General features: G+C 35.6%; 1 protein-coding gene across 3 annotated transcripts; it reads left to right on the plus strand.

The window, feature by feature from the left end:
* Positions 1–662: 662 nt before the first annotated feature.
* LOC127834568 (transcription elongation factor A protein 1-like) lies at positions 663–19046 on the plus strand. 3 transcript variants are annotated; one of them, XM_052360546.1, is made up of 10 exons: positions 663–869; positions 3058–3126; positions 4112–4220; positions 5053–5244; positions 6252–6305; positions 6879–7033; positions 9367–9513; positions 15021–15092; positions 16171–16217; positions 17277–19046. In XM_052360546.1, the coding sequence occupies exons 1-9, from the start codon at positions 801–803 to the stop codon at positions 16177–16179; spliced, it is 876 nt and encodes a 291-aa protein (XP_052216506.1). In that variant the 5' UTR covers positions 663–800; the 3' UTR covers positions 16180–16217; positions 17277–19046. The 3 variants fall into 3 exon arrangements, with proteins under 3 accessions (XP_052216506.1, XP_052216507.1, XP_052216505.1); XM_052360547.1 differs by lacking the exon at positions 16171–16217 and having other exon boundaries at positions 5056–5244; XM_052360545.1 differs by lacking the exon at positions 16171–16217 and having other exon boundaries at positions 664–869.
* Positions 19047–20085: the final 1039 nt, after the last annotated feature.

A 20085-nucleotide genomic window follows, 5' to 3' on the forward strand; every position in this document is an offset into this window, starting at 1 on the left:
GAACCGCTTTGCCGAACAATTTTCTACTGCCAGCGAACGACGCCGTTTCTTAAATATCGCGTGGTTCCACGAAAGCGACGTCAAATGACGTCCACAACTACTTCCGCTCTTATCGATTGCGGGTGATTTTTCCAAAAATTTCCAAAATAATTTAAACTGATATAATCCATCTTGAAAGTTTAACTATCCGTTAAAAACGGAGTCAACATTTTCATTTCTTTTGAAGTATTGTCAGTACGGGCCATGGTACAATTTTTTTCGCCTCAAATTAAAACCGAAGGCTACGAAAACATTGTGTGATCACGTCAAACATATTTGATCATGCTAAACTAAACTTCGAAACACACACACACTGCACTAGATGTCGTCATATCACTGTCAAATCGTGATAACAGTGACCAGAGATCTATAAACTAAACGTTAATATATCGCTAGAGTTACTCGAGTATGCTGTCACATTTTAATGACGTTACAACTTGATGGTACAATTTTAGTATGTTGTCACCTATTCGAAAATAATGGATGTACTCGAATAATAGTAATTGCTTTCCTATCTTCTCATGATTTACTGCATCAAAACTAACATTCTGTGTTTATTTGAATACTGGTAACATTCGTTGACCGAAAATATAAGTGTGCATTTATTTGCAAAATATTCGTACGCTCGGATAATTATAAAATCTAAAAATAGACTGCGGCGTCGAAATAATCCAGTATCTTGAAAAAGGCCTCAATTCCCCAACCTCAACTTTCCATCTGGTCCCATAACCTGCATTTTTAATAAATAAATAACCATACAAATGCCTACCGAAGACGAAGTATTAAAAATTCGCTCTAAATTGGAGAAAATGATATCGTCCAAAACAACCGTAAGTTTTGTAATATATTTTCGCGATGTAGTTCTGACATTTCTTTAAAAAGTATGTAATCTATCAAAAAAGCTTGTGTTTTGGGCTTAACGGAGTGGTTTGTTTTTTTTTGTTTTTATTTTGTGAAATTTACATATAAGACTGATTTTGCAAGTCTCGTCTGTATAAACTGAGGGGTCTTCACAGTCTGCGTGAAACTGAAAGTCGCGGAACCACAAAATGGTTGTTTTAACATTGTCTATTTTACTGGCTCAAACTGCAATATACTGAGCATCAACTTGGTATGCTACCTTATATTTGTTATTGGCCAGGAAGGACATTGATTTGGTAAATTTTCAGTAAAATCTGCTATACTAAGAGTAACAGATTGTGTGAGTTTGATCCTAGTCAATATAAATTGCCGCCTTAGAGTCTTTTGATGATTTTTGCTTTGGCAGACTCTTGGCGTCAATAGTCCACTCTATCTTTTTAATAGCGAGAGTTCCGACACTAATTTCGGTTGCATCACTCCTGAATTTAAATACACACATATTTGTGACTATTATGAAAGAACGTTGCCTAAATAGTATTTATTGAGCAAAATATGTCGAAATTTACCTGTTAATAAACTATATTTCGAGTTTGTTTCATCCAATATAAATCCGTATATAGTAAAGGGTTCTTGTTATCTCCCTTGAACTGGAGGTTTAATTCAACTATGTTTGTAACTGAGTTCAAACACAAAAATTAAGTGTGCAATATGCGCAAAACAGTAAGAAATGAAATTGGAAATAGTAAGAAGATGAAGCAAAAAAAGAATTATAACTATTATAACTCAAAATATTAGAATCGACAGTAACAAAATACCCCAAAAGTAATAGGTATGAAATAGCTATGGTACGAAATAACAACAACAACAATGGCAAAATGGCTGCCTTAGAGAAAATGATCGCTCCATGTCTATGATTTTAAATGTAATACAATTAATTTTTGTGACCTAAGTTCATATTCATCAAACAACAGGTAGATTTCAGATATATACACTTGTAAATACTGTAATTCCCATAATAATATTGTATTTATTTTTCGTTATGGTTTTTACAGACCAGAGTTTCAGCGTTCAGATTTATTCTGAACGCGAATTATTTCAGCTAAGTTTGATCCATACACTGCAATGTTCTTTTACACACATAAATTACCCAACAGCTATGTTGTAAGATTTTTTTTATTCTGTGAACCTGTTTAAATAATGAAAATATTATTAAAAAGCAATACACAATGATGAGGCAATTCACTGTGACTTTTCTTGCAAAAAAAATCCACCAAAATTGGCTTAAAGTCCCTATCACACTCACCAATAGATACGGCTACTGTATTATGCTATATAAAAACATTCGACAACAAGTAGTACCATACGATGGTTAATTACAATAGGAAGACCCTAAAAACAAGTAACATTGATGTAAAAACGTTATATTACAAGCATTCGGCATGTTTTAAGCATCTAAATATCTAAATATCGTTCCACGATGTAATCTACTTTCGCTTTCGAGTCAGGATCGGATTCATTCGGGTTGCGTTCATTTGCATAATTTATACAAGCCATTTTCGCATTCACTAAGTTCCAGTTACCCAGAATTAATTTTGATTTCACAGAATGATTATTCATGAGAGCTACGTCATGCTTCCGACGCTTACCGTATCCAATCTCGTGTTAGCCCGTAAATGTTCGGATATTTCACGGGAGATATAAATGGAATTATTTGTGGCCACAAAAAATAAAAACGAGCAGTTTGTATCTCGTTAAATCAATTCTACCAGACAACATCTAACGTTGAAATTTTGCATTTTGCTAAAAGGAACATTGATTTTTGTATGGGTTAGCTTTATTTAACGATATATTCGATATTTTTGAGCGTGATTGTTACTTTAACAAAATTATCTTTATTACAAAAAATTAAAACGCACTTTCCCCAAAATGGTGCATATAATATTTTTTGCAACTCTATCATTTAATTGATTGTATCAACATGCTTAAATAGTACTTTTTATTGTAAAATTTCAGTTTACTGATAATATATTGAAATAATGCACACATTTTAAAATATTTATTCATTTTCCACAAATTTGGACTTATGCTGTTTTTTGGAAAGCCAATAGAATGTAATAAATATGATAATAAAATAACTGATTCATCTTACATGTACAGGAACAATCATCAGCAGTTGACTTGTTGAAGAAACTTCAAGACTTGCCTATGAATTTGGATGTTCTTCAGGTATCTTTTTTATGTCCCCCACACACTATAGTGGGGGACATATTGTTTTTGCCCTGTCTGTCTGTTTGTCTGTTTGCTCCAACTTTAACATTTGCATTAACTTTTTCAATATTCAAGCAACTTGATATTTGATATGCATGTGTATCTCATGGAGCTGCACATTTTGAGTGGTGAAAGGTCAAGGTCATCCTTCAAGGTCAGAAGTAAAATATATGTGGCCAATACGCTCATTTTATGAATACTTTTGCAATATCGAATATAGCAACTTGATATTTGGCATGCATGTGTATCTCATGGAGCCGCACATTTTGAGTGGTGAAAGGTCAAGGCCATCCTTCAAGGTCAAAGGTAAAAAAAAAATTCAAAGCGGCGCAGAAGGGGACATTGTGTTTCTTACAAAAACATTTCTTGTTTAAACCTTTGCATTATGTATGACCTAAAGAAAAAAAGCCTTTTTCTGATGTTTGGGAAGATATCATTTGCGGAATTCACAACATAGTATTTCGATTATAAAAAAAATCTTATTTCTATTTTTTAAGCATAAGGATAATTAAACATTTAAAGTTTAGAATCCATAAATTACCATACTATTTTGTTTAATTTCATGCGAAATTTCTATGAATACTTTACAGAGTTATGCTGTGGCTTTCATTGCCACAAGTTCATTGTGATATTTAATTATAATATTTAATACAAATCAGTAATTGCAGTAGAGGCAATTTTTGTTTTGTGTATAAAACATATTGCCTTGTTTGGAAACTTTCTATAATATTAGGCTTGCGACTGTGTTAACTGTTAATTTTTTTTATGACCGTGTGACGTAAACATTTTTGGAAATCTCTGAACGTGTTCAAGTAGAAAACCCTCACTTTGTCCGATGGTTGTATAAGTTGTTCATTATTGACTATCACAGAATGCTTTGCAAGACGTGTTCCCTTAGTCATAGTTGCTGTTGTCAATTTATTATCAAACAATCTGTCTTTAGAAAACAAGGATTGGAATAACTGTGAACAATTTCCGAAGAGCTTGTAAAACTGAAGAGGTCATTTCATTGTCCAAAAATCTCATCAAGATATGGAAGAAACTTTTACCAGGTAAGTAAATGTGAAAGTTTTGAGTGTTCAAACAATATTTGTGCAGACTCTTCAAAAGTTAATGGACTTTAAGATCATAGGTTTTCCTGCATGGCAGCAAATTTTTAAACAAAAATTCAAGTCATCAAAATGTGTGAAATAAAATGTATGTAGACTCTTGTCAGTGTCTGACATTTGTGACCATTGATTTTTATGCTCCCCCAAAATTTTTGGGGGGAGCATATAGTCGCGGCTTTGCTGTCCGTGTGTCCGTCCGTGCACAATTTTTGTCCGGGCTATGTCTCAGCAATTAATGACCGGAATTCAATGAAACTTTATGGGAAGCTTCACTACCAACAGGAGATGTGCATATTATCAGCCGGTTATGGTCGGATGATTTTTCACTGAGTTATGGCCCTTTGAAATTTTCTATAAACTGTACATATAGTGCAATTCTTGTCCCCCCAACTACTGACTGGAATTCAATGAAGCTTTATGGGAAGCTTACCTACCCTGAGGAGATGCGCATGTTATTTGTGGGTTCTGGTTTAATGATTTATTTAGAGAGTTATGGCCCTTTGAATTTTTTAAGTTGCTAAACCATCCATCGTATTATTTTGTCCAAAGTTATGCCCCTCAAGACGTTTCCTTTTATCTGAATATATAGTGCAATATTGTGACAAAAAAAAACTTTGGGGAGCATCGCCCGTCTCCGTCTGTTTCTTGTTTAAGCTTTTTTCCAGAACATTATACTAAATAAAGAGTTACTTTACGCTCACTTTGGCAGCTGTCTCAGCCTTAAGGTGTCCCCTGGTGTATTTTCAGTAAATTAATAAACACATGTATATTACAGCAGACTCCTCTTCGAAACCTGACAAGAAAGAGAAGGCCTCGAGCAAGAATGGAGATAGCACCGATGGAAAGGAAGACTCTGAAAAGACTGATGACAGCTCAGGACGCCGACTGTCTACATTAGCATCCGATACCAACGATCCTGTCAGATTGAAATGCAGGGAATTGCTAAGTTCCGCTTTAAAAACTGATGGTGATTGTTTTTTATGCCCCTCTTCAAAGAAGTGGGGGTATATTGTTTTTGGCATGTCTGTCTGTCATTGTATGTGTGTGTCTGTCCCAAAACTTAAACCTTGGTCATAACTTTTGCAATATTGAAAATAGCAACTTGATATTTGGCATACATGTGTATCTCATGGAGCTGCACATTTTGAGTGGTGAATGGTCAAGGTCAAAGGTCAAATATATGGGGGGGGGGGGCATAGTGTTTCACAAACGCATGACTTGTTTCTTGATATAATTCCTTTGAAAGACGACAGGCCTTTTATTTTTCTAAGCAAGTTGAATATATATTTATGCAGTTGTACTTTCAGTATCCTCTCTCTATATATTAGCCATAATGTGGGAAAATGTGGCTTAATGTAATAAAAGGAACATCCCAGATAAGCCTGTGCTATCAGGGATAACACTTTCCCCTTACCGGTATTTGTATTTTTTAGTTTAAAGTAAGTCTATATGTTGCAAAAAAATCCAGGTTTTGCTGATAACGTTGTCCCTGATTATCTTGTGCTGACAGCATAGGCCAATCTGGGATGACACTTAATGCACATGCCATAACCCCCTTTTTCCATTGCGAGTCTCATATAAAAGGTTACAAGATTTACCATGGCCCTTGCTGGACTCTTATTCCCAAGTTGCTGGAGGTCAATTAGAGCCTGTCTTTATCAAATTAATAATTATGTAGGGTTGTGCATGAAATGTTGTAGCCCCAGATATTGCTGATATGAGCAAACATTCAAATGTGTAACCCTTTTATGGAGTAAGTAGGTAATGATGTCTTAACTCTAGATTGCATGTTTAAATATATCAATTTCTATAAACTGAAAAAGTGAAGAATTGGCATAAGGTATTAAATGGTAAAATTGAATTCCTATTAATTTAACACCAAATGGAATATAAAATGAACAATTAAGTTACCTTTCATATTCAATCTTGCTATTGAATGTCCATTAATCAAATACCTTACTTTTTGATCTTAAGGGAGCAAACCAGGTCATCTTGATCCAGATGAGTTAGCCGCAGCCATCGAAGACAGTATCCTTTTCAGGAATTGTTTTAGGTAAGCTCACCCGTGCATAACATGCTCATGGTGAGCTCTACCCAAGTCTATCCATGAAATGGACTTGAGGGTGTTTCAATAAGCCATAGGTTTTTTTGACGCAATTGAGCTTTTAACATAATGATTTAATGATAATGAAACTTTGATTCGTCTTATGAAGAAGTAAGTATTCAGTATTACAATATATTGTTTCCCTTGTGATTCCGTATTTTGTTTTGAAATCATGTTTGATAAAAAAATGGCTTTGTTGTGGTTTCTTCAAATCGGACCCAATTATGGTTGTATTGGCTCTGGAACTGAAAACAGTTACAGGCTGTTTCTGAATTAATTATCAGTACACATTTACATGTGCATAAAGTTAATATATCTATATACTTTCATGCAAGATATATTCCAAGATTCTAGACATTTATTCTTTATTAGCAGAACCAATTAACATGTGCGTACAATTATTATATTTATATACTTTCATGCAAGACATATACCAAGAGTTTCATTTTGTTTCACGTGCATACAACTATCACATGTAACCTTAACTTTCATGCAAGATATATTTCAAGAGTTTAAAAACACGGAGATTAAGTATAAAAACCGTGTGCGTAGTAGGCTGGCCAACTTGAAAGACGTGAAGAACCCCGACCTTAGAGCCAACGTACTGTGTGGTCTCATACCTGCGGACAGAATATCAAAGATGACAGCTGAGGTAAGTAGGCCTCGTTGTAGGAAAACAGAGCTTAATGCCTGCACATAAAGTGTTCTCCAAGTTTGCCCAGGCTAATAAGGGACAGCACTTTTGGCTTCAATGGTATTTATGGTTTAAAGGAAGTTTCTTCGTAGTGAGTTTAGGCGGAAAGTGTCAAACCTGATAAGCCTGTTTTGACTGCACTGCCTAATCTGGGTGAAATCTTTACGCACAAGCATTAAGCCCTGTTTTCATAGAGTTAGACTTATTTATAATCTTCTAAACAAAATGAGCATAATTTGTTCAGTTTTAATGATAATAAGTATATAGCAGTTGGCCCAAATCCTGACTTTTTTTCATTTTTATATTTCAATCTACCCAATTATCTCCTCACAAGAAACACATCAATTTCCAAGAAGCTGGATGGACCGAAATATAACTTATATAATAAGTTTGGTTTTATATATATTTCTCTTCCTTGTCATTTGTGTTTTTGTGATCTATATTTTCAGAATACAGTTAGAATATATCTGTGTTTCCTTTGTTTGTGTTTTTGTAAGTAACACAAATTTTTATGCCCCCGGTAGGGTGACATAAAGCAGTTGAACTGTCAGTCCGTCTGTCAGTCTGTGCGTCCGTCCGATAACTTTAACATTGGCCATAACTTTTGCAATATTGAAGATAGCAACTTGATATTTGGCATGCATGTGTATCTCATGGAGCTGCACATTTTGAGTGGTGAAAGGTCAGAGTCATCCTTCAAGGTCAAAGGTGAAAAAACAAAATCCAAGGGAAGTTACAAGCTTTAAAGGAAGATAATTTCTATTTTATATCATTTGGCAGGTACAGATCATTTTCACAAGGGAAGTAATATTTTTTAAAGGTATATAATAATTTATTTTTTTAATTTCAAAGCGGCGCAGTAGGGGGCATTGTGTTTCTGACAAACACATCTCTTGTTACTTGTTGCACTGGTTTTTATGCCCCCGGTAGGGTGGCATATAGCAGTTGAACTGTTCATCAGGCAGTATGTCAGCATGTGTGTATGTCAGTATGTGTGTATGTCAGTATGTGTGTATGTCAGTCTGTCCGTCCGTTCGAAAAAAAACACTTTAACGTTGGCCATAACTTTTGCATTATTGAAGATAGAAACTTGATATTTGGCATTCATGTGCATCTCACAGAACTGCACATTTTGAGTGGTGAAAGGTGAAGGTCAAGGTCATCCTTCAAGGTCAAAAGTCTAATATATGGCGTCTGTCCGTCCGTCCAAAAACTTTAACATTGGTCATAAATTTTTCACTATTGAAGATAGCAACTTGATATTTTGCATGCATGTGTATCTCATGGAGCTGAACATTTTGAGTGGTGAAAGGTGAAGGCCAAGTTCATCCTTCAAGGTCAAATGTCAAATATATGGTGTCTGTCCGTCCGAAAAATTTAACATTGGCCATAACTATTCAATATTGAAGATAGCAACTTGATATTTGGCATGCATGTGCATCTCACGGAGCTGCACATTTTGAGTGGTGAAAGGTTAAGGTCAAGGTCATCCTTCAAGGTCAAATGTCTAATATATGGGGTCTGTCCATCCATCCAAAAACTTTTAACACTGGCCATAACTTTTTCACTATTGAAGATAGCAACTGAATATTTGTCATGCATGTGTATCTCGTGGAGCTGAACATTTTGAGTGGTGAAAGGTAAAGGTCAAGGTCATTCTTCAAGGTCAAATGTCAAATATTTGGCGTCTGTCCGTCCGAAAGCTTTAACATTGGCAATAACTTTTTCAATATTGAAGATAGCAACTTGATATTTGTCATGCATGTGTATCTCATGAAGCTGCACATTTTGAGTGGTGGAAGGTCAAGGTCATCCTTCCATGTCAAAATTCAAAGGTCAATTTTTTTTTAACAATTTCAAAGCGGCATTCTCATGAAGCTGCACATTGTGAGTGGTGGAAGTTCAAGGTCAAGGTCATCCTTCAAGGTCAAAGGTCTAAAAATATATAATTTCAAAGTGGCTTTCTCATGAAGCTGCACATTTTGAGTGGTGGAAGTTGAAGGTCAAGGTCATCTTTCAAGGTCAAAGGTCAAATTTTTTTAATTTTGTTTTCAAAGCAGCGCAATAGGGGGCATTGTGTTTCTGACGAACACATCTCTTGTTGTAATATGCAATCAATTATCAACAGTGAGCTTAAAATGTTAAAGTGAACAATCTCTATCTAATAGCAGTAATTTGTTGCAAACAGTTTCGATAAATGAATCTGCACGCTTTTATCAGAGCGCAGCTCAAATCAAGCTGTTGACAAGGACTTGTGTTATTGATGTGATTTGCTGTTCTATGGAGAACAGGAGATGGCCAGTTCTGAAATGAAGAACTTGCGAGCCAAATACACTAAAGAGGCGATTGATGATCATCAGATGGCGAAAACTGGGGGCACTACAACAGATCTGTTCAAATGTGGCAAATGTGGGAAGAGTAACTGTACTTACAACCAGGTACGTGCAACTTTAGATGATTCTGGGATAATTTGCATAATGCATGTGTATAAAGTTTCACCGAGGAATAGCTTGCGCTGTTCAGGGATGACACATTCCGTAAAAACTAGATTTTCTCTTGGAAGAGACTTTCTTTAAACGAAAAATTTCACAAAAGCAGAAAGGGTTGTTCCTGATTAGCTTGTTCAGACTGCACAGGCTAATGTGGAACGACACTTTACACAAAATCATTAAGCCCCAATTTTGTAGAACGAGACTCATATTGTTTTAAGGTTGTCGGTATGCACAAACTGCTGCTGTTTATGGGTTGTGGTGAATGTTTTTCCTTTTTACAATTATAAATTGGCTTAATTTCATTATTATGTCAGTTGACATTCATAAGGGTCAATGAACGTGTATGTGTAAAGACAGCTGTTTTGGATTCCATTGGATGTTAAAAGGATGAAGTTTCCGAAATGTCTTGTAAAGACATTGATAAATTGTTACTGACTGGATATTCGTTTGTGCTTCTTGCATATCACAGTGGCCAAGAAGGAAACTGATTTTTTAACAGGGTATTCTGAAAAGCAAACTTTTGCATGTTACATGCAATCACTGCTGTATCAAATCAGAGATAGTCGGATAATAGCTGTATAAAATAGATTGAAGACCGATTCCCTCTCTTACACTGTAGATAGTGTTTAGCAGATATTGACTATGGTTTTCAATCCAAATAACAGTAGGTGCTTCATATCTGAGACATGTACTGGGAAACCGGGCTAAATGCATGCATGTTACTGTTAAATGTCATCCCAGATTAGTCTTTGGAATCTGAATACGCTTATCAGGGACAACACTCTCTGTTTATTTGTAGATTTTTATGCCCCCCTTCGAAGAAGAGGGGGTATATTGCTTTGCACATGTCGGTCGGTCTGTCGGTCCGTCCACCAGGTGGTTTCCGGATGATAACTCAAGAACGCTTGGGGCTAGGATCATGAAACTTCATAGGTACATTGATCATGACTCGCAGATTTTGATTTTGACTATTGATTTTGAGGTCACTAGTTCAAAAGGTCAAGGTCACGGTGACCCGAAATAGTAAAATGGTTTCCGGATGATAACTCAAGAACGCTTATGCCTAGGATCATGAAACTTGATAGGTAGATTGATCATGACTTGCAGTTGACCCCTACTGATTTTCAGGTCACTAGGTCAAAGGTCAAGGTCACAGTGACCCGAAATAGTAAAATGGTTTCCGGATGATTACTCAAGAATGCTTAGGCCTAGGATCATGAAACTTGATAGGTAGATTGACCATGACTCGCAGATGACCCCTGTTAATTTTCACGTCACTAGGTCAAAGGTCAAGGTCACAGTGACCCGAAATAGTAAAATGGTTTCGGGATGATAACTCAACAACGCTTATGCCTAGGATCATGAAACTTCGTAGGTAGATTGATAATGGCTGGCAGATGACCCCTATTGATTTTCAGGTCACTAGGTCAAAGGTCAAGGTCACGGTGACCCGAAATAGTAAAATGGTTTCCGGATGATAACTCAAGAACGCTTATGCCTAGGATAATGAATCTTCATAGGTACATTGATCATGACTCGCAGATGACCCCTATTGATTTTCAGGTCACTAGGTCAAAGGTCAAGGTCACGGTGACCCGAAAAAGTAAAATGGTTTCCGGATGATAACTCAAGAACGCTTATGCCTAGGATCATGAAACTTGATAGGTAGATTGATCATGACTCGCAGATGACCCCTATTGATTTTCAGGTCACTAGGTCAAAGGTCAAGGTCACAGTGACAAAAAACATATTCACACAATGGCTGTCACTACAACGGAGAGCCCATATGGGGGGCATGCATGTTTTACAAACAGCCCTTGTTTATGTATAGAAAGTCTCTTCTGAACCGAAAAATCCAGTGTATGTAGAAAGTGTTGTGTATGATTATCCAGTGTATGTAGAAAGTGTTGTCTATGATTATCCAGTGTATGTAGAAAGTGTTGTGTTGATAACTCAAGAACGCTTAGGCCTAGGATCATGAAACTTGATAGGTACATTTATCATGACTCGCAGTTGACCCCTATTGATTTTCAGGTCACTAGGTCAAAGGTCAAGGTCACAGTGACCCGTAATAGTAAAATGGTTTCCGGATGATAACTCAAGAACGCTTAGGCCTAGGATCATGAAACTTGATAGGTAGATTGACCATGACTCGCAGATGACCCCTATTGATTTTCAGGTCACTAGGTCAAAGGTTAAGGTCACAGTGACCCGAAATAGTAAAATGGTTTCCGGATGATAACTCAACAACGCTTATGCCTAGGATCATGAAACTTCGTAGGTAGATTGATAATGGCTGGCAGATGACCCCTAGATGATAACTCAAGAAAGCTTATGCCTAGGATCATGAATCTTCATAGGTACATTGATCATGACTCGTAGATGACCCCTATTGATTTTCAGGTCACTAGGTCAAAGGTCAAGGTCACGGTGACCCGAAAAAGTAACATGGTTTCTGGATGATAACTCAAGAACGCTTATGCCTAGGATCATGAAACTTGATAGGTAGATTGGTCATGACTCGCAGATGACCCCTATTAATTTTCAGGTCACTAGGTCAAAGGTCAAGGTCACAGTGACAAAAAACATATTCACACAATGGCTGTCACTACAACGGAGAGCCCATATGGGGGGCATGCATGTTTTACAAACAGCCCTTGTTTATGTATATAAAGTCTCTTCTGAACCGAAAAATCCAGTGTATGTAGAAAGTGTTGTGTATGATTATCCAGTGTATGTAGAAAGTGTTGTCTATGATAATCCAGTGTATGTAGAAAGTGTTGTGTATGATTATCCAGTGTATGTAGATAGTGTTGTCTATGATTATCCAGTGTATGTAGAAAGTGTTGTCTATGATTATCCAGTGTATGTGGAAAGTGTTGTCTATGATTATCCAGTGTATGTAGAAAGTGTTGTTTATGATTATTCAGTGTATGTAGAAAGTGTTGTCTATGATTATCCAGTGTATGTAGAAAGTGTTGTCTATGATAATCCAGTGTATGTAGAAAGTGTTGTGTATGATTATCCAGTGTATGAAGGAAGTGTTGTCTATGATTATCCAGTGTATGTAGAAAGTGTTGTCTATGATTATCCAGTGTATGTAGAAAGTGTTGTGTATGATTATCCAGTGTATGTAGAAAGTGTTGTCTATGATTATCCAGTGTATATAGAAAGTGTTGTCTATGATTATCCAGTGTATGAAGGAAGTGTTGTCTATCATTATCTAGTGTATGTAGAAAGTTTTGTCTATGATTATCCAGTGTATATAGAAAGTGTTGTCTATGATTATCCAGTGTATATAGAAAGTGTTGTCTATGATTATCCAGTGTATATAAAAAGTGTTGTCTATGATTATCCAGTGTATAAAGGAAGTGTTGTCTATGATTATCCAGTGTATGTAGAAAGTGTTGTCTATGATTATCCAGTGTATGTAGAAAGTGTTGTGTATGATTATCCAGTGTATGTAGAAAGTGTTGTCTATGATTATCCAGTGTATATAGAAAGTGTTGTCTATGATTATCCAGTGTATGTAGAAAGTGTTGTCTATGATAAGCCTGTGCAGGCTACACAGGCAAATCTGGGATAATGCTGGACACGCATGAATTAAGCCTAGTATTAGTAGAGTGTGGCTTGTTATCCCAGCCGAAATTTGGGACGGGGATATAGTAATAATCTCCGTCCATCTGTCCGTCCTTCCGTCCGTCCGTCCTTCTGTCCGTCCGTCCTTCCGTCCAAAACTTCGTCCAGAGCATAACTCCAAATCTATGAATGGATTTACTTTAAACTTAGAATATAAACAGATGGCAACTAGGAGAAGTGCAGTGACCAAGAACCATAACTCTATCTACCTTAGTTTTTTAATTATTAGCTCGGCTGTTTTCGGAGATAAACCGAGGTATTGTCATAGCCAGCTCGTCGTGTCGTGTCCGTCGTCGTGGCCGTCAGTGTGTCGTCTGCCGTATGCGTCGTGCTAAAACCTTAACAGTTTGTCAAGATTTTGAACATTGGCTCTAAAATCAAAGTGCTTCCACTTACAACTTTGAAACTTCATATGTAGCTCCACCTTGATTAGTTCTACACGCCACACCCATATTTGGGTCACTAGGTCAAAGGTCAAGGTCACTGTGACCTCTAAAAAAAATAAAATCTGACAAGCTTTCATTTGTTCAAAAATGCACCCGCAGCCGAGCATGGCACCCGTTATGCGGTGCTCTTGTCTCCCTTTATATTATTTCAAAATTAATTTTTGTCCGGAGTATTAATCCAAATGTTCTGAAGTGATTTACCGTAAAACTTGAAATATAAACAGATGGAAAAAAGGAGAAGCGCAGTGGCTAAGGACCATAACGTATCTACCTTAGTTTTTAAATATCTCCCTTTATTCAATTTTAAAGTAAATTTTGTCCAGAGCATAACTCTTTATTAAATCTACTGAAGGAATTTAATTGAAACTAGAAATATAAACAGACCAGGAGAAGTGCATTGAACATGAACCATAACTCTAACTGCTGTAGTTTTTAGCTGGGCGTTTTCGGAGAAAACCCGAGGTATTGTCATAGCCAGCTCGTGTCGTCCGCTGTCCGCGTCGTGCTAAAACCTTAACATTTTGTTAAGGTTTTGAACATTGGCTCTATTAGTAAATTTGTGTTCATTTCGTAGTAAATTTGTGTTCGGAGCATAACTCCAAATCTTCCAAAGGGATTTACTTGAAACTCCCTTTATATAATAATAATTTTACATTAAATTCTTGTCCAGAGTTTAACTTCAAATTTATTTCAGGGATGAACTTGAAACTTAAAACATAACCCCCCCCCATCTTTTTAAATTTATACCTCCCTTTCTTTCATTGCCATATATTTTATTCTCAGCATAACTCCAACACTATATAACTAATAGGTCCTTGAAATATAATAAGATGACACAGGTAAAACATAACCCCCCCATCTTTTTAAATTTATTCCTCCCTTTCTTTCATTGCCATATATTTTATTCTCAGCATAACTCCAACACTATATAACTTATTGGTCCTTGAAATATAATAAGATGACACAGGTGCCGTGTTTTACAAATATTATTCTACTCTCTAAAACAAATGTTCTCATACAAGCAAATACATTTCGGCGAGGATGGCCATGTTAACATGGCTCTTGTTTGATTCAAATATCGTTTTCAGTCATCTTGAAAGTCTCTTCTTCAGAAAGCTGTTAACCCTTTCAGCGCTGGAACCGAATTTTGAAGGCCTTTGCAAACAGTTTGGATCCTGATGAGACGCCACGTTCACGTGATCTAAACTGTTTGCTATTCTGATAGTATTTTTTGAAAAAAATCGAAGAAAATGCTAATTTTAGAAATTCAGCAGATGACATTTTAGCAGACAACAAATTTCCCAGCATGCAAAGGGTTAATACCTTACATGATTTGTTTCACTAACCTGTCTTGTTTGTGTGATTCAGTTGCAGACTCGAAGTTCTGATGAACCTATGACCACATTTGTCTTCTGTAATGAGTGTGGTAACAGATGGAAGGTAAGCAACCCTGCGTCACCTTTGTGTATGTGTTGTCTAACGACTGAGTACTTTAAGATACATCATTCTATTGCTTTAGGCAGGGTTTGCATGTAAGAAATTGTTACAGGAAAGTTGACAAAATTACTGAAAACAGTAGATTGGATTAACATAACTGAGGGAATATAAGAGATTTACTGAGAAATGTGAATGATTTATGTATGTTGTGATAATTGTAATGTTTATATACATTATATGGTTGAACATTTATAATATTGCGTGAATAAATTGGTAGGTATGAGAAAAAAACAGGATCAAAGCACCACCCACTGAAGTTAAAGTAAAGGTCTACCTTGTAATCTGGTTTCTTATAGTGTATATTGCGATCTTTCTGAACTTTGATGTTGTGTTATTTGAAGTGATTTGTGTTGTTTTTTTTTAACCTTTAAGTGAACTTAATTTTCCACCCCTTCTTAATTGTAATTTTGCATCTGCCTTTTTAGCTCACCTGATTGCTCAGGTGAGCTTTTGTGACCGGTCTTTGTCCGTCTTCCGTCCGTCCATCCGTCGTCCACATTTGGTTTGTAAACACTCTAGAGGCCACATTCCATGTCGGATCATCATGAAACTTGGTCAGAAGATTTGTCCCAATGATATCTCGATCAAGTTCGAAACTGGGTCATGCTGGGTCAAAAACTAGGTCACTAGGTCAAAAAAAAGATAAACCTTGTAAACACTGTAGAAGTCACATTTCATACCCAATCTTCATGTAACTTTGTAAAAATGTTTGCCTAAATGATATGTTGGTCGAGTTCAAAAGTGGTTTCGGTCAGTTGAAAAACATGGCATTTTTGTAAGCAAAGTTTGATGTTTGGTAAGGGGGGGTCAACTCAAAATATAGGTCACCAGGTCAAATCTTACAAAAACAAAAACGCTCAATATGCCAGAGTTTTGGTTCAATAATGATGAAACTTGACCAGGATGTTTGTCTGGACAATATCTAGGTCAAGTTTGACGTTTGGTAAAGATTGAATGAACCGACTCCTCTCAGGTGAGCGAACTAGGGCCATCTTGGCTCTCTTGTTTCATAATTTTACAGGAGAAATAAGAGTTTTAAGCAATTTTGGCTCCTAGATGCATGTTCTGGTAAATTGTTGAAAACTTCCTTTTTAAAAAAAGTTTGAATAATGTTGATTACATTGTGTTGGTCATTTTTTTTACAGCTTTCATGTTTCTAGTGTTACCATCCATTTTTTGCATACATATATTATGTATGCTGCAACAATTTTGTTGACATTGCATGATTTACCATATGAGCCACGTAATCTGATAATGGGTCTTATGGAATATGCAGCCAGTGGCTGAAGACTAGCCTGCATATTCATGCAGTTTGGTTTGGGTTGGAGCTACCCTCTTAAAAGTCAATGGGTTGGAGCTACCCTCTTAAAAGTCAATCAGGGCTTGCTGGTCTCCTTGTAGGTCAAAGTTTTTCCTGACCAGACTGTGCAAGTTTCCCTGGCTGCATGTTGCATAAGATCCATTTTTGGCATGACATGGCTCATATTATTCAAATTGAAAATGCCAAGAGAGTGCAAACTTATTATTTGTGGACAATATTTAACAGATTATATCCTACATGAGCAGTTTTTGATGGAAATTATTCCCAAAGCTTTCCAATAAAATGGTTTTTGTGCAGTTTATACATGTTGCAAGTCATGTTTTATGTGTAAAATAGCATCAAGATCTTTATGACATTTTTCTGTTCTCTATTTAAATTAATACTTGTGTATTGTATAATTAACAAACAGGAGTAACAACATTGGACTGTTAAATAGTTTGATGCCCCCAGCATTTATATTTGCAAGAAGGCATATAGTGTCTGTCCGTTTTTTTTGCAGTCTGTCCTTCCCCCTTCATTTCCATACAAGGTTCAAATTCTTGGTCAACCAGAAAAAAACTTTTGACCTTGACTTTGACCCAATTCTGGGCATAGATGGTCCAAGTTAAGAAGGTCCACATTCTTCAGTGACTAAAAATGAATGCGTTTGGTTTAACAATAAAAAACATCAGCCCATCAAATTCTCTTGACCTTGAATTTGACAGATTTTTTATTAAAGACTTATTCATATGGGCTAATGAATCAATACTGACTAGTCTTCCACTGATGGAGATGATTAAATGCATTTTGTGTGTTTTACATTTCAGTTTTGCTGAGTTCTGTGACATGAGTTTGATCATTTGCTGGATTGGGAAACTCCATAAATAGGATGTTGGCACACAAAACCCCATAAAATATGAGTCTGGAACCGGGAAAACAGGGCTTAATGCATGTGAATAAAGTGTCTCCCAGATTGACTGTGCAATATTAACAATCTAAACAGGAATGATACTTTCTGATTTAAAGGAAGGCTCTCCAAACAAAAATTTAGTTTAGGCAGCCTCTGATGAGCCTGTGTGGACTGTACAGGCTTATCTGGTAGGACACTTAATGTACATGCATTAAGCCCTTATTTGCCAAATCAAGGCTCATATATAAGACATCTGCAAGCTGCACTCCATTCTTGGTTGAATGTTTCAATTGCTTGGTAATAATTTTACTGTGTAAAGTTGTTCAGACATAAACATTGTAAAACTGACAGTGAAACGCTTTGATGGCGACCTTTGATGATACAATTTACAAAAAATGTTGTCTGTTTTAGTCAGCATGCATACATTTAAGAGACTTGGTCATTGATTGTCAAATGAAATTTTTACTTATTTTACTCCTTAATTGAAATATACATAGGGGTGAAACAACACTTATGACGTAGACTTATATTGAAAATACAATTTCTTTTTTATTGTTAGAAATTGATAAAATTACGTTTTCAAACACGAAACAATTGAATAAAGTGTATCTGTTGTGTTTGATATATTTTGAGAAAATACATGGATTGCCTATATCAAGTACATAATGTCTAACAATTTTGTATTCAAAGATCAGTGGTTCGAGCCCAGGTGGGGTTAAAAATAATCTTACAATCTGTTCGTGTTATATACTGTAGCTATTTAGTTCAAATGTTGTCATGTATCAATTTTAAGCATGTAATAATGAACTTTAAAAATTGAAGAAATCTGCAAAGTCCTTTTAAAAGTTGTAACTTTTCTTCAAGAAAAGAGATTTACCATATGCATGTATATACACTGACCATTTATATTGCATTTGTTTTTTTCATCTCATCATTTCCTTAATACTGTTCTATATTTGTTTGCATGCTTATTTTTGTCATTCAAATTCTGGGGAATATATAAACTTTTGTATTTTTAAGTACAAGTATCTATTCCGAATGAATTTCATTGTCAAAATATGTTGGATTTTTCATTGCATTCAACTTGCAAGAAATAAAAAAACATTGATTTGTATCTAACTTAATTATCATGCTTATCACTATCAATGTTTTTATTTCAAACCATCTAGAGATTCTGTTAATGCAACAAACCAGTTATGAGTTTTAAATACTGATTGTTAAAGTTCTTTTTAGAGGTATTACGGTGGGTTTACCCACCTTTGAAAGCGTATACCTGTTAAATAGCTTCAATACTCCTCATTTGTAATATAATTTTTTGAATTCAGATTCTATGCTATTGTACATCGTATATGACTATTTTCACTCCATATCATGAGCATATAACATGTTGCTTGCATATTCTAGAATAGTTAAAGCTAACTGATGAATAAAGGCAAAAATTTCAGTGCTTAAAGACATTTATTAAATACTTGAATACTTGATCAGAAACGTACCATCTAAACTGTCTGCACACTTTTTCATTTGTCAAGTTAAGCTTACTTCTTAAGAATGTATTGAATTTACGTCGGAATAACGCGGATTTACATTTCATTTTAGTTTTGTTTTACATTTGTATATACGTCTTTCCTTTCGATGGACGCTGTGTAATGTATTGTACGAATGAATAAAATAATAGAAAAAAAATCAAGGGGAGTAATTATTGATCACCCAGTGCAGAGTAAGAAGGTCCTTGCCTCGCTTCTATACGACAACCTGTATGCGCTCTGCAAATCGCAATTAACAATGTGCAGTGACCTATTTGTTTGTATAGGTCCCTGCAATGTGTTAAACAATTAGATATGCTCTAGCAAAGATCTATCAGTAAATGTTTATTACTAGATATTTTACTTTAGTGAAAACATATATAACATTTGAATAACATTATTTCATTTTTAGGAAAATGATATACAACCATATTTGTTCAGCACATGACATCGGATAACGTAACCGTTTACGTGCCTACAGTTTAGTGAAACATTTATTAATAAGAACCGAAAAAACGAGAACCATAAAAAAGACGGATTTAAATTATTGAATAATGAATATGCGGTCAATATAATATGAAAATCTAAATTGAAAACTTGTCCGATCGTGTGGAATTTGGTTTGTGTGTGCATTGAGTGTAACGCATTGCTTATTAAATATCATTAAAATTGCCATTTTAAAAATGAAATATATCCTTTTTTAAGTATAAACTTTTAATTGCAAAACTATTTTACTGATCTGGTGGGATAACTTTTTTTTGCATTTTATTAGTTACGCCACGAATACGCGTGGTGGTTACGCGTGACATTAAAAATCAATGGAAATCGCTAAGTTTTAAAAACCAGATATGTGGATTTTATGTAAACCCTGAATGAAATCACAGGTGAGGGTAACGTACCCTGGATAGTTTATTCAAATAAATATATAAAATCGTGTTTAATGAGAGAAAAAATGAAAAAAAAAGCGAAAAAAAAATCCCCACCCTCTGATATTAAAATCATAACAAGGTCATTAACTAGAATTTTCATAGGCCTTTCTTCGCGGGCCGCAAAAATGTCAAAAATAATAGTAATCAAAAGCATCCCTTGGTCCTCTTATGGGCAATTGGACAACCTTTCAAAAAAAGTTTACTTCAAAGAAATCCGTCCAGCCGTTTACTCACAGTCGGTCGAAAACCACGCAATATTTCGAGCCAAACGGTC

This window comes from Dreissena polymorpha, chromosome 6 (genome assembly GCF_020536995.1).
Source record: "Dreissena polymorpha isolate Duluth1 chromosome 6, UMN_Dpol_1.0, whole genome shotgun sequence".
Classification (NCBI taxonomy): domain Eukaryota; kingdom Metazoa; phylum Mollusca; class Bivalvia; order Myida; family Dreissenidae; genus Dreissena; species Dreissena polymorpha.

Coding starts and splice junctions, on each gene's coding strand:
- LOC127834568 (XM_052360546.1), top strand. CDS start 801: ATGCCTACCGAAGACGAAGTATTAAAAATTCGCTCTAAATTGGAGAAA. Junction 870..3,057: donor TGATATCGTCCAAAACAACC/GTAAGTTTTGTA, acceptor TTACATGTACAG/GAACAATCATCAGCAGTTGA. Junction 4,221..5,052: donor ATGGAAGAAACTTTTACCAG/GTAAGTAAATGT, acceptor TGTATATTACAG/CAGACTCCTCTTCGAAACCT.